We start from the raw sequence: 12,373 nt of genomic DNA on the forward strand, positions 1-12,373 counted from the left end.
AGCAGTTCTTTGGGTCTCAAGTATTTTTTAATTACTTCATTTTTCCCCTTCTTTATTTTATAAACACTTTAAGAAAAAAAGCTCAACAGCACAAGTCCTGTGCTCATAAAGAAGCAGATGACATTTGTCATTAGTCTGCAATTTTTTAAGTTAAAAATCAAGAACTAACTTTGAACCATTCTCAGACTTTTTTTGTTCCTGTCACAAAGGAGAAAATTTTACAAAGCCACAAAAAATGCAATATTGCAAAAATTTCCAAGAGGAAAGCTCATAAAGAAAGTGTCCCTTTTTTCCTTCTTAAAAACATATTCTCAACAGAATTTTAAACATGATTGCGACAGAGTAATAAACACCTCCTATAGCAACATGACTACTATTTGTACCAGCATAAACTTACTTGTTTGGTATGGTCCTTTCCTGTAGTGGAAGAAGGTGTAATGCTACAGATACACCAGCTTCCGCTGTTTTCTCCTTATCTTTCTCTCCTTTTGGTCACACACACAAGCACAGGTGAATTCCATTCACACAGTGCAGGTCTAGGTCGTTAGTTTAACATTTCATGTGAAATCCCCTGAAGGAATACCTGCTTTTACCAAGTTAAACAGACACTTACTTGTGGAATCTGTGTTGATTTCCCACAACCTGTTTCCCCAACAATCACCAGAGTTTGATAGTTCTCCACTAGATAAAGTATGTGATTTCTTAGCTGAAAGAGAGGATGACATTTAAGTATCAAAAACAGATGTATACAAAAATAAGAAAATAATTTAAATTACAATATTTACGTATCAGCAGACAAAGTAAACTCATTTTACGTGGAGTTTACTGTTGAAAGCTAAACAGTTTGTTAAAATCTATCAGTGACACATACAACATATAGTAAATAACAAATCTACAAAGCCTCTAAAACTGTCAGTAACAGTTTTCACACAGGACAATCAATTCCAACAAATAAAGACAATAAGGTCATACAATTGTTATTTTATGTTGTAAAGTGATTCTATACTGCTCTTTCACAAAAAAAAAAAAAAAAAAAACCAAAAAAACCCAAAAACACAACATAAAAGAGCCAGATATCACACAACAGATTTGATACATCAAAAAGAACTTCTGTACCTTGAAAACAGGCAGCTTTTGTCTTTGTTGCTCAATCGAAAGGGAAGCATAAGGATTATAGATAACAGTTATGCCGCTACTCTCAGCAGGACTCTGTCTCTCCTCTGAGACACTGACACCAGGACCTTCCGTGCCTAGATGACATAAGTTAATTTTGACTGGAAGAATACACTTCTGCCTAGTGTATCACAATACAAACAAAATAGACATGTTCCTTAGAATGAGGAATCAAGGGTACTAGCATACATCAAAAGACTAACTTTTCTAGAAAATAATTTTAAAAATAACGAACAGTAAATATGCAGAAATTCTTTCAAACTAAATGTGTCTCCTGATGGCTAAAAAGAAAGATATCTAATGTAAGTATTTGAATTTTTTAAAGACGATAAAGGAGGAAAAAAAGCACATAGGAAAAATACACAGCAAGATCTTGCAAACTTTCTTCTTTTTCTGTGCAAAAGTTCAGATGTGCCTTCAATGCCCTTCTCAGATGTCCATGGATTTTAAGCCAGCTTGTCAGATGTGTAACAGAACTTCCCTTGACTAAGATCAGCTGTATAAACATTCAGCCTTGCCCACTTACGAGATCTGCCACTTCACTTCAGCTACTGAAACTTGATTTATTGCTGCTGCAGGTTATCATAAAACTACTGACAACTGAAAAGGATGAATCATGCAAGTGAACTAGAAACAAAACCTCATGTCAATAGTGGAATGTATTACCAGCTGCAGATTTAACTGGGAAAGTCTGAGCACAAAGAGGGTTCCCTCGTTTTGTACGATTTGCTTGTTTGGGCTTTTCCCACTGTTTAAATAGTCCCTGATAAAATCTGCCAAGCAAGTTTTATAACAAATTGATCCAACATTAAGAGTAATTAGCAATGATTCCAATTACTATTCACTCCCCAGGACAGATGGGGAAGTTAAGAACCAGGGACTTGAATATCTGCACCTTGACAAATCAATGAAGTAATAGATACTGCTTCTCATCAGCCACTGATTATCTTTCACAGCGTTTTTTATATGCTTTATTTTTTAATACCTTACTGTCAACGTGTTACTATATCTATATATACACACATATTGCATATAAACATATATTACTATAATATCCAAATGATTAAGAAGCTGTTTGCTGAACTAATCTTGACTCTGGAATAACTTTGCAGCACACCACAACACAGTGACACATTACAAAAAAAATTGCCAAACTCAGACCCACCGGGCTCCCCTTTGGGGTAAGTGCATGGGAAGGCACACAACTGCCCAGACCCCGAGGGAACAGTCACAGAGCCACGGCAGAGGCTGGGAGGGACCTCCGGAGACCTTCCACACCAGCACGCTGCTCAGCACTGTGCCCGTGGTGGCTCAGGTCCTCCTTCAGTTGGGCTGGGGACCCCGCAGCCCGCCCGATCACCCCCACAGCAGAAAAGGTTTCTCTCATGTTTAAGCTGACTTTCTCATATTTCGGTTTGTGCCCACTGCCTCTTGTGCTGTCAGTAGGCGCTACCAAGAAGAATCTGGCTTCACCTTCTTTACAACCCCCTACCGGGTATTTATACACATCAAAAAGATCCTCCCGGGACCCCTCCAGGCTGTGCAGCCCCAGCTCCTCAGCCCCCCCCCAGTTTCTCAACCAGCGTTGTAGCCCTTCACTCGCAGGCCTCCTTCAGCAAGCCCGCGTCCTGCTGGTGCTGGGGAGCCCACGGATCCCCCCGTACGGCCTTCCCCGGGCTGCGGGAAGGATCGCCCCGCTCAGCCCAAGAGCGGCGCTCCCCTCACACCGCAGGTCACCTTCTTTGCTCCAGGGCTGACCGACGGCACAGCCTGCAGCCCGCAGGACCCCAGGTCCTTCCCTGCCGAGCAGCCCCGGGGCTGCCCCCCCTCAGGGGCCGCACTTCGCGCCCCCCTTCCTTCGCCCCGCTCCCTGGGGCTCCGCTGCGCCTCTCTCCAGCCCGCCGAGCCGCCCCCCCAAGGGCCGCAGACCCACCGCACTGACCGCCCTCCCCGCTGCCGGCAGGTTGAGGGTGGGCTGCGACACCTCCCCTGCCACCCCGGTGCCGGGCAGCGCCCGGCTGGAGCCACAGGGACCTCCCCGCCCTGCTGCCCTGGGCCCCGGGGGGACGGGGCGCTGCGGGGACGGGGCGCTGCTCCGCTGCCCTCGGTGTCTCACATCTGTGCGACCCCCGACCTTGCTCGCACTGCGGGGGGGAGGGGGGGAGGCAGCGCCGCGGCTTTCGCTCCGGCCCCCGCCACAGACAGCCAGCGGAGGAGCCCCCCCCACAACGCACGGCCCGCCGCCCCGGGCCCGCCACTCCCCGCGCCCCTCACCCGGCTTCCAAAACTTCACCGGTCCCACGGGCGCCGCCATCTTGGGGTGAGAGGGCAAGCGGAAGTGGCGGCGGAGCCGGGCCTGCGTGACGCGCCGCCCGTTGCCATGGTGCCCGGAGCGGCCCGCCGGCCCCAGCGCCTGTCCCGGCCCCCAGCATGAACGGCTGAAGCTTTGGACGTTTCCGTGTGTTGACGGCCAGAACGACTCCCGGTTTATAACGCCGTGTGCGAGATCCGTGCTCTTAAACACGTAGAAGTGTTGCTGAGGAAACCCGGCTCATAAAATCGTTCTGCAGTGGGACTGAACCCTGCCCTTCCCCTCCGAGCACAGAGCAAGAGTGAGATAATGCAGGCCCGGAGGTGTCTGAGCCAAGCCCACCAGATACTACTCCTAGTACTAACGTGAAGTGTATAACCAGGGGGAGAACCTTGGATTTAACCAGATTGAAAGACTGCTTCCAGAAAGTCCTCATCTCATTAATTAAGTGAAGCTAATCGCTTCCATTCTCCACATGAAGGATGCCTCCGCGCTATGTACCACAGCTATCGCACTTCACACCAGGCAGCTGAAGGACTAGAAAGAAAACAATTACAGTAATAGTTAGTAGATCCAGTGGCGCCCTATCACAGGCTCATTACAGCCCATGAAAGTCATTATCAAATCAAATTTAATGTAGATGACTTAAGCATAGGCTGGAGTAAAACAAAACCCAAAACCCCCCACTTTTTCCTAAGTTCAGTAATGCTGACAAAATGTCATGCTTAGGGAAAAAACTCATCACTTTTTATAGTCTTATTATTCATTGTCATTTTCATTAATAACTTGACACACTAGCAGTGCAGCTGTGATTAATGCAGACCTCATGGTCACTTGTTACGCTAAGTCTTTAGGTTAACCATTTGGAAAAATAAGTTCTTCAGTAATAATTAAAGACATTCTTAAAATTCTAGCTATATATTTCAATGTACTTTTCAGATGAAGTCCACTCTATCAAAAATAAACACAACTTTTACCACAGTACTTTGTATTACCAATATATTAGCAACTGCTGAAAAAAAGTCCTACTAACGGCGCATGGAAAGTATTAAAGTAATGAGACGAATAACAAAGGTAAAAACTTATATTTGAGAAAACATACACAGATAATTGTTGTGAAAATAAGATTGCAAAACCAGTATCTTACATAGAGTACAACATTGTATGGGGGTTTGTGTTTATGGAAAATATAGTTAAGAACAAAAATACATACTTCAAACTTCTTTACATTTGGATGAAAGTTAAGACTATTAAACTATAAACTATTGATCATTTACAGATTAGGAGAGTCAGAACTATTTCATTTCCATGATTGTAAATGCAGAAGAAAAAGGGCACAGATTCATTGTATCCTAATCAGTACATTATTGCATTGTTCATAAAGACCAGTTTTGTAAGTTCCACATGTCCAATTTAATGTTATCCTGCTGATGCTTAGCAGAAATGCATATGAAATACCCCAGATAAGTTTCAACATTCCCCTTCAAAGCCCAGAACCCACACGACACCTACGCAAGCATACACCTGAGTTTTCTGCAGTAGCAAGAGCCTCAAGAAGAGGAATTGTGTACCTTTCGCCACAGCTGCCACAGTTGGACTAACAAGTTTCTGCACTGTCAGACTGCTGGAACTTCAGAGCCTCAATGTACAACTGCTTAGGAAGATGGTTTATTAATTTGGGTTTTTTTTGTTTTCTCCATAAATGGATGGAGGTTTTTATTTTAAAAAGTAATCAAACTTGAATGAAACCTTAAGAAGAAATGGTTCTACTTCTGACTTCCATGTTGTTGCATGTCTGGAAGTAAGGCTTTTGAGAAGTAGCAGCAGCTTGACAGATTTCAGATCTACTCGATTTTTCCTTCAAGATCAGCCAGCAGCAGCAACTATAAAGAAACCAAAAAGTATATATAGTAACACCAAGAAAGTGGTCTCATTTGGCTCTGCTCCAAACATAGTAAGTTCTTAGCAATACTATCCCTTGCATGCATTCATTGTGTGATGTCCAACAATCCAAGTAATCTTACAATTAAGAAAAGGTAATTTGAAATTCAGTCATTGCAAAAGCCTTGTTTGCCTGACATGTTAGCTCATGCTGCCTTGCAGGACAGCTTCACGTAAAAAAAAAAAAAAAAAGTAATATTTGAGGACTAGTAGCATGGTACCGACCTACTTGTTTCTAGATTATGGTTACTCCACATCAGGTCTGTGTCATGAAACAGTTCGTGGAGAGTTTACGTAACACAAGACAAAGCTTAGACTGATTTGGGAGCTGTACAGCAGTGCTGCTATTCATCTTTGGAAGACTTTTAAGCAATATTATTTTCTATACCTGGATTCCTTAAAACAAACAAACAAAAAAAACCAAAACAAAAAAAAAAGAAAAAGGAAAAAAAAAAAAAGGTTTGAGCTACCGAGCTAAGACACTGGTAACCCATCAGCTTAAAACATGTAAGAACAGGTTGAAAAATGAAAATCTGACAGAATACTAGAAGTCAGTAATGGCTTTCCAGGTGTTAAGAGTTTGGTTTTATTTCAAAAAAACACATCTGAGCCTAAGACAATACCATAATTGTGTCTTTTGATCTGAATTAGAGTGGTGTTCAAACAAAACCACAATTCCAGTATCACTTTCTCTCAGTTTGAGGTTTGTTTCCCAGCTGCTCTCACAAACATACAGTAAGACAGTACTGGACATGGACGGCTGGATGCGGTTCCTGAGGTTCTGCTTCTCACTCCCAAGTGAACATGCATTTCATCTCTCTATGATCCAGTGTGGCCTCATAACTAGCGAGCCATTCCTCTTTGTCAGTGGAGGAGAGGCATGCATTGCATTATTTGACACGTAGACTGCCTCCCTTGAGGCATGCAGCCAGCTTCGCTTCCTTTTTAGATTTCCTACAAATGCTCTAAGATACAAAAACTCCATTCTTAGGAAGTTTTCCCTGGTCAAGTCTCTAGAAGCCACTGTTATCCTGACCAGCTGGTCCAACACGTTCTTCTTCTTGCCGCTGGATAACTCTTTGAGGTTGATAGGCTTTGACCGTGCATAAAGAATCCGAAACTCCAGGTCAAAGTGTGCAACTACAGGGCCTGACAGGATCAAAATGTTACTGCTGTTCAGCTTCCCATCTGTCCACGTAAAACTAGCAATGGAAGAATGAGAAAATTCCGAGTTAATTAAAAGTAAACAGCAAACAAAGTATTAACTGAAAATTCTCTTTCACTGCATTTCATTAAATCATTCTTATAATCCACATGATGAGCAGTGTGCTCTTTTTAGGACAAATGTTACACACAAACTCTGATAAGGAAAACAGTTTTGCAACATGGCTGTTTTCCCTTTCCACGTAATAAAATCATGTTAAGTCACAGAAGGAAATGGGCACTTGCCTGTAGGAGCCTGTTGTCACTCTAATGCCATCAATTAACATGAACTTTTCACGGACCTTTCCAACAATTTTGGCACCCGACCTCGTGTAGTATGTTTTCCCAGTGATATTTCGAATTCTTATCAGCTGTTAAAGATACGGCAAACATCATGTGGATTTCAAAGTTAAATTATTGCATTTAAAGGAGTAACACAGAACAGGAACGATCACTGATGAACTAGCAAAAGCTGCTGCACAAGATTCACCCTCTAGGAACCAAATAATAATTTTGTCTCGTTTTAGTAGGCAAAGAGGTGGCATTAAAAGGCAAACCCATAAACTGATTGTGGAGAATGCAAGTGCCAAAAAACTGTCACCTAATCTTGGAGGAAGCCAAATTCCATAGACTCCTGAGAACCTGTTTGTCCATCAGCTTCAGTTTCAGCAAGCCTGAGCAACTCCAGTCACGCTTTTGGAACTGGACATTCCTCCTGCATTCCCTTGAATATTCAATGAGTATTTGTTCTCAGAAAGCATCCGCTTCTAAAGATTTCAGTTTTTCTATTAATTGCCTTCTTACACAAGAATAGTTAAATCTCCCAAGACAGAGCTAAAGCAACATAAACCCCATTTGAAGTTGTGGCAGCAGGCATAATAGTTTCTTTTGATAGCTCAAAGATTACGCTTATAAGAGGATTGACTCTCTATCCTATAAATATGACAAGTCTCACCTTTTCCCGTTCAAGGTCAACTCCCAGATCCTTGCACATTTTTAGAAAGTGAGAAAACGAAGACTGATCTAGAAGGATATATGCTTTAACTTGCCGCTGGCTACAAGCTTCCAAGAGGTCTTTGAAGATATCAGTATCTGTGAAGGAATCCATAACCAAGGCAATCATCTGCAACAAGTTTCAAAAGAAATCATTAGGCTGTTTCCTCAGCATCCTAAAGGAGATGGCACATGAGAAATTTGACTTTCAAATTACATATTCCAACACCACCGCCCCCCCCCCCCCCCCCTTTTTTTTTTTTCCCCCTGGTGGTTATGGAAGGAACATGGTACTGTCTTCTGTGATATGGAATTTTCTGTTTTTCACAGGACTGCTGAAACATTTAACAGACATACAAGAAAGAGAGAAAAAGGAAAAAATTAACTGATTAGAATGAAGTTCTGTGAAGAGAACGGTATTTTGGTAAAGGTGATTACTGAGTACAGGAGACACAATATACATCCCCCCTTCACTATGATCACTTATTCATGTCCCTGTAGAGTTAAATAGGAAAAAAATATTGAATATATACACAGAAATTGTTGTTAAAGATTATTTGCCCCAATTTTGTTGTCACTTGACTGATTCATAGCAGATAACATGATGTAAGATTTTTGTTATTGCATTATAGAATTTCATGTTCTATGACGATTTCAGCAACAGACATCGAAGCTTTTTTCACCAGGACTTGTTTCTTTTTTGGGTCAATAGCTATGAACAACCTAGCCTGAAAGCCTGTTGCAGAGACACCTTTTCGTGCAGGTTGATTAGCAAGTCTCATTTTTGCTAATCTGATTGATTAGCAGCCATGATAGCACCTGCAGCTATTTAGTAGCACATTGCTCATGGTTTTTAACTAAGGTTCTACCAAAGCCTTCCCTTTTCTACTACATAACTTCAAGAAAAAATTGCAGAAACCTGCACATTTTCTCCTTTATCCCCATCTCTAAATCACTACTGAGACCTAAGGCAGACAGAGACTTGACACCTCTCCAAGAACCTAAGCAAGCAAATTTTGCATGAGGAAAGGAAAAAAATTTTGCTGTTAGTCTTCTTCAGCTACATCAGTAACTTTTGGTATGACAGAAGCATTGTGCTGATTGTGGAGACGTTTAGGGGTGCTGAGAATATCTTAGAAGAACCAGAACAGTGGCAAAGTAAATGTATTGCTTCAGGTTTCTTTCTCACTCTGAGATATGGCAAAACCAGTGGTCTAGTTCTGTTAGAAAAATTTAGTCTTCGATTCCTAGGCAAGAGGTTTTTTCCCTGAGAAGGGACGTCTTTTTTTCTCTGAAGCACTGCCAGAAGAGAAATGTGAACTTATTTCCAAAACTTGAGTTTTCCAGAGTCTTTCAAACTTTTTAAACGTGAAAAGCAACAGTAAAAAAGGAAGGATTTGTTAGTGTCCAGCTACTCTTCACGTCTCACCTCTCCATTTCAGGTACATTTTGATCTGAGGTTTCTCTTCAACTTTTTACTCAAGATTCTCATGGTATTTCATGCTAATATCTGATTATTCACTAAAGTTTTGGAGAGCCAGCTGCTGCCCTCGCAGCCCTTTCCCCGGCCTGGCCCCGGTTCGCGGCGCACTCGCTGGGCCAGGGGACGCACCGACGGCTCTGACGGGCCGGAGGTGTCGCTGGCGGGGGGGGTGTCGCTGCCGGGAGGTGGGGGGGGTTGCCGCTGCCGGGGGGACAGCTCCCTGAGCCAGCCTGGCGAGGTCCAGGAAGCACGGACCCGCTTTCCACCGATACGACGCAAAAACTTGCAAACCTCCTAATAAATATGAAGGGGGTGGGAGGGGGCACAATAACAGAAGAGCGCAGTAAGTAGAATCGGGAGTTTCTTTACAAGTCCGTGCAGGGGGGAAGGCGGAGGCGGAGCCCGGCATCCCCGCGGGTCGCCCGCGCTGGGGGCGCAGCGGTGCGGAGCGGAGCGGCCCCCGGGCGCTGCCCGCAGTCACCCACCTGCCGGGCGGAGCGGATCTGCCGCCGCACCGCCTCCTTGCAGCCGTAGATGCTGTCCCCGCAGCCCGGCTGGAAGTGCGCCTCCACCCGCGTCAGCCCGCGGAAGGCGCCGCTGGCGAAGCCCGGCCAGCCCAGCTCCAGCGCCGGCGGCTCCAGGTCCGAGCGCTCGGGGAAGTAGGTGAGCGACGAGGCGTCGAGGGAGGCGCCGAGCGAGGGCTCGGCCGCCGGCTCCGGGGCCGCGGCGGGCGGCAGGGCGCCCCGCGCGATGGCCTGCACCTCGGGCTCCGAGAGGAACGGCGGCAGCTGCTCCCGCCGCAGGAAGGCCCGCAGCGCCTCGGGGCCGCCCGCCACCAGCTCCTCCAGCGCCAGCCGCTGCGCCTCGCTGTAGGGCCCGGGCGGCCGCGGCGGCCAGCGCCCGGCGCCCTCCTCCAGGCACTGCGACGGGTTGGCCATGGCGCTGCGGCGCGGCGCGGCCCGGCGCCGCCTTTATAGCGGCTCCTCCGCGGGCGGACCCGCGCTCGGGAGGCTCCTCCACGCCTCTTCCACGCGAGGCAAGCGACAGGGAGCGGCGCGGGGGCGGGCGGAGCGGGGACACCCCCCTCCCCGCGGGGCACGTACGTGCGCGGCGCCCCCGGCAGGACCCGGGTGCTGGGGCAGCAGCGCCCCCGGGAAGGGCACGGGTGGCAGAGCCGGCTGGCTTCGTCCCCCCGCCCGGGAGGCACCGCGGAGCAGCAAAGCCTGCACCGGGCAGGGAGCGCCAGCGTGGCCGTCTGCACCGACCTGCTCCGGATCAAAGCCGCCCCGGAGGGCGAACGGCCCCCGGCCGCGTCCCAGGCTGCGCCGCTCCCCCGGGGCGGCAGGGCAGCGGCAGCAGCTGCGTTAGTCACCCAGAGTCCAAATGTCAAACAAACAAACAAAAAAAACCTTAGCAATGATCAGGTGAAAACCCTCACGGCAAAAGCAGCTTATTTGTAAACAGTTTCTTGTTCCTGTTAAGAGTACCATAACAGCTGCATGGTTTAATGAAGTTAAAAAGCACAGAGCGCAACCAAGTTGATTTTACATACATTCAAGAGCTAGTTAGCATGAGCTCTTAGAAGTGCAACTCAGAATTGGCTTTGAAGGTGTAGCTCAGCTCCCTCTCTGCAAATCACTTCACTCCCCGTGACCCATCCAGCTCCAGCCACCCAGTGAGAAAGTACCTTCTCTTTTTAAACAAGTGCGGGCAGAGGTTTTCTCCCCCATACCTCTTCGTTCATCTGCTTTATGGTTTTAAGGAAGGAGCGGCTGCTTTGAAATCCAAGCAATAAAAGTAGCAAAGCCCCTTCACCCATATAGATTTGAGAGAGAGAAATGCCAGCTTTAGTAGAATAAAGTGTTGCTCTCTACAGTTAGGTTGCAGCCTTTCTGAGTTTTGGATGTTTTTCTGTTTATTCACTTATTGGCTGTCGACAGGAATAGTCAGGCACAGCTGGAACATGCCATCTACTGGACACCTGCACCTATAAGTAAGAAAATACATAACCCAGACTCTGATTTGACCTGGCAGAATTCAGTCTAGTTGGTCACTGAAGGACTGGGATGCAAGTCTAAAGAATAACAATACAGGTCAGATCTCAGAGAGACCCTGCACACTGCTCAGACCCAGCAAGCACAGCTAAGCACACACACACATACAGGATACTGCTAACAAGTGTTCAGATGATGGATCTTAGGTTAAGTTGCTTTGCAGAGACATTTAATAGTGGAAGTAGAACATGGTCAAAAACTAGTGACACTTCAGCTACTCAGACAGACTTAGGGGATAAACAGAGCAGGAAACAGAATATTTCAGATAGGACGGTTTAAAGAGAAAAATGGGAGAGCTCCACTCCTACACTTACTTGTGCAACAATACTACTAAACATAACCCATAGCATTTTGTAGTGCATTTGTCAGTTTACTTTTGAACAGAGCCTTTGCCATGTGCCCTTGGCAGTTGTCTTGCCTCTCAGTTCACTCCAAAGAAGGAAGCTGTTTGCACATCTCTTAATGGACGCAAGATGCCTCAGACATTCCTAGACTAAGCCAGAACTAGAAACTCGTTTTACAGTGCTAAGACTAAGCCTGAATTCAGTGTAACAAGCTGCAAAAGTGACAAAGTTTGTTGAAGTCATCCCGACAGAGAAGTACAACAGGCATGCTGCAGCAAGACACTGAACTCCAGATACCACCTCATCTCCCACTCTCAAACACAAAACACCAGCAGTTCAGCAATACATTCCCATTAATAGTCTTACAGGTCAAATATATCTAGCTTTTGGTCCCAAATACTGGAAACATTTACATCAGGACTGTACTTAAAATGGGTACCAGCTATCTTTGAGTGCTAAGTTGCTACTTTCTGGTCTCAGTTTTAAAAAGATGCTCTTCTGAGGATGAGAGAGAAAGAGGGGGAAACAAAAATGTGTGAGTATATAACCTATACAAAGGCACAAGAGGATGATCAAATTGAAGAGCTGGTTAGCTCAGTCCATTTCAGAAGGCTTAAACAGAAAAAGGATACAGTTGAAGATAAGATCATGCAACTACTCCAATAGACCCTTCACAACTTTGATGGAAGAGTAATGTATGTATCACTGAAGTCAGACTTAGAATGAAGTTATCTTTATGGCTCTTTATAAAAGTGCTTCCCCTCATGCCAAAGAAAGTAGAAATAAAAGCCAATATTTTTGTGTATATATATATTTGAGCATACCTTGATGTGAGATAAATCTCCAAAGCCACTCTGAGCAAGATCAGAAT

The 12,373-nt window shown here is 45.5% G+C and overlaps 2 protein-coding genes across 3 annotated transcripts in view; both read right to left on the reverse strand.

Annotated features, from left to right (window-relative positions):
• Positions 1-3,507, reverse strand: part of DHX35 (DEAH-box helicase 35) — a 30,487-nt gene extending 26,980 nt beyond the window's left edge. The window contains exons 1-3 of one of the 2 annotated variants that reach the window (XM_040608888.1): positions 3,448-3,507; positions 1,117-1,250; positions 614-706 (exon numbers count right to left, since the gene is read on the reverse strand). In XM_040608888.1, coding sequence (XP_040464822.1) covers positions 614-706; positions 1,117-1,250; positions 3,448-3,487 — 267 coding nt within the window. In that variant the 5' untranslated portion in view covers positions 3,488-3,507. The remainder of the gene's footprint in view (positions 1-613; positions 707-1,116; positions 1,251-3,447) is intronic. The other variant, XM_040608889.1, reaches the window with a different exon arrangement.
• Positions 3,508-5,991: 2,484 nt separating this feature from the next.
• On the reverse strand, positions 5,992-10,109 carry LOC121094916 (protein FAM83D-B-like). The gene is made up of 4 exons (XM_040609070.1): positions 9,590-10,109; positions 7,584-7,751; positions 6,875-6,999; positions 5,992-6,627 (listed from the first exon to the last, which is right to left on the reverse strand). Exons 1-4 carry the CDS (start codon positions 10,040-10,042, stop codon positions 6,237-6,239), a joined length of 1,137 nt encoding a protein of 378 aa, XP_040465004.1. The 5' UTR covers positions 10,043-10,109; the 3' UTR covers positions 5,992-6,236.
• Positions 10,110-12,373: the final 2,264 nt, after the last annotated feature.

This window comes from Falco naumanni, chromosome 10 (assembly GCF_017639655.2).
Source record: "Falco naumanni isolate bFalNau1 chromosome 10, bFalNau1.pat, whole genome shotgun sequence".
Taxonomy (NCBI): domain Eukaryota; kingdom Metazoa; phylum Chordata; class Aves; order Falconiformes; family Falconidae; genus Falco; species Falco naumanni.

Bases quoted from the DNA above. Each gene is read 5' to 3' on its own strand.
- LOC121094916 (XM_040609070.1), bottom strand. From the start codon at position 10,042: ATGGCCAACCCGTCGCAGTGCCTGGAGGAGGGCGCCGGGCGCTGGCCG. The intron at 7,752-9,589 runs GTGGGTGACTGC...AACTTGTTGCAG, and splicing joins AGATCCGCTCCGCCCGGCAG to ATGATTGCCTTGGTTATGGA. The intron at 6,628-6,874 runs GCAAGTGCCCAT...TTCCATTGCTAG, and splicing joins GTGACAACAGGCTCCTACAG to TTTTACGTGGACAGATGGGA.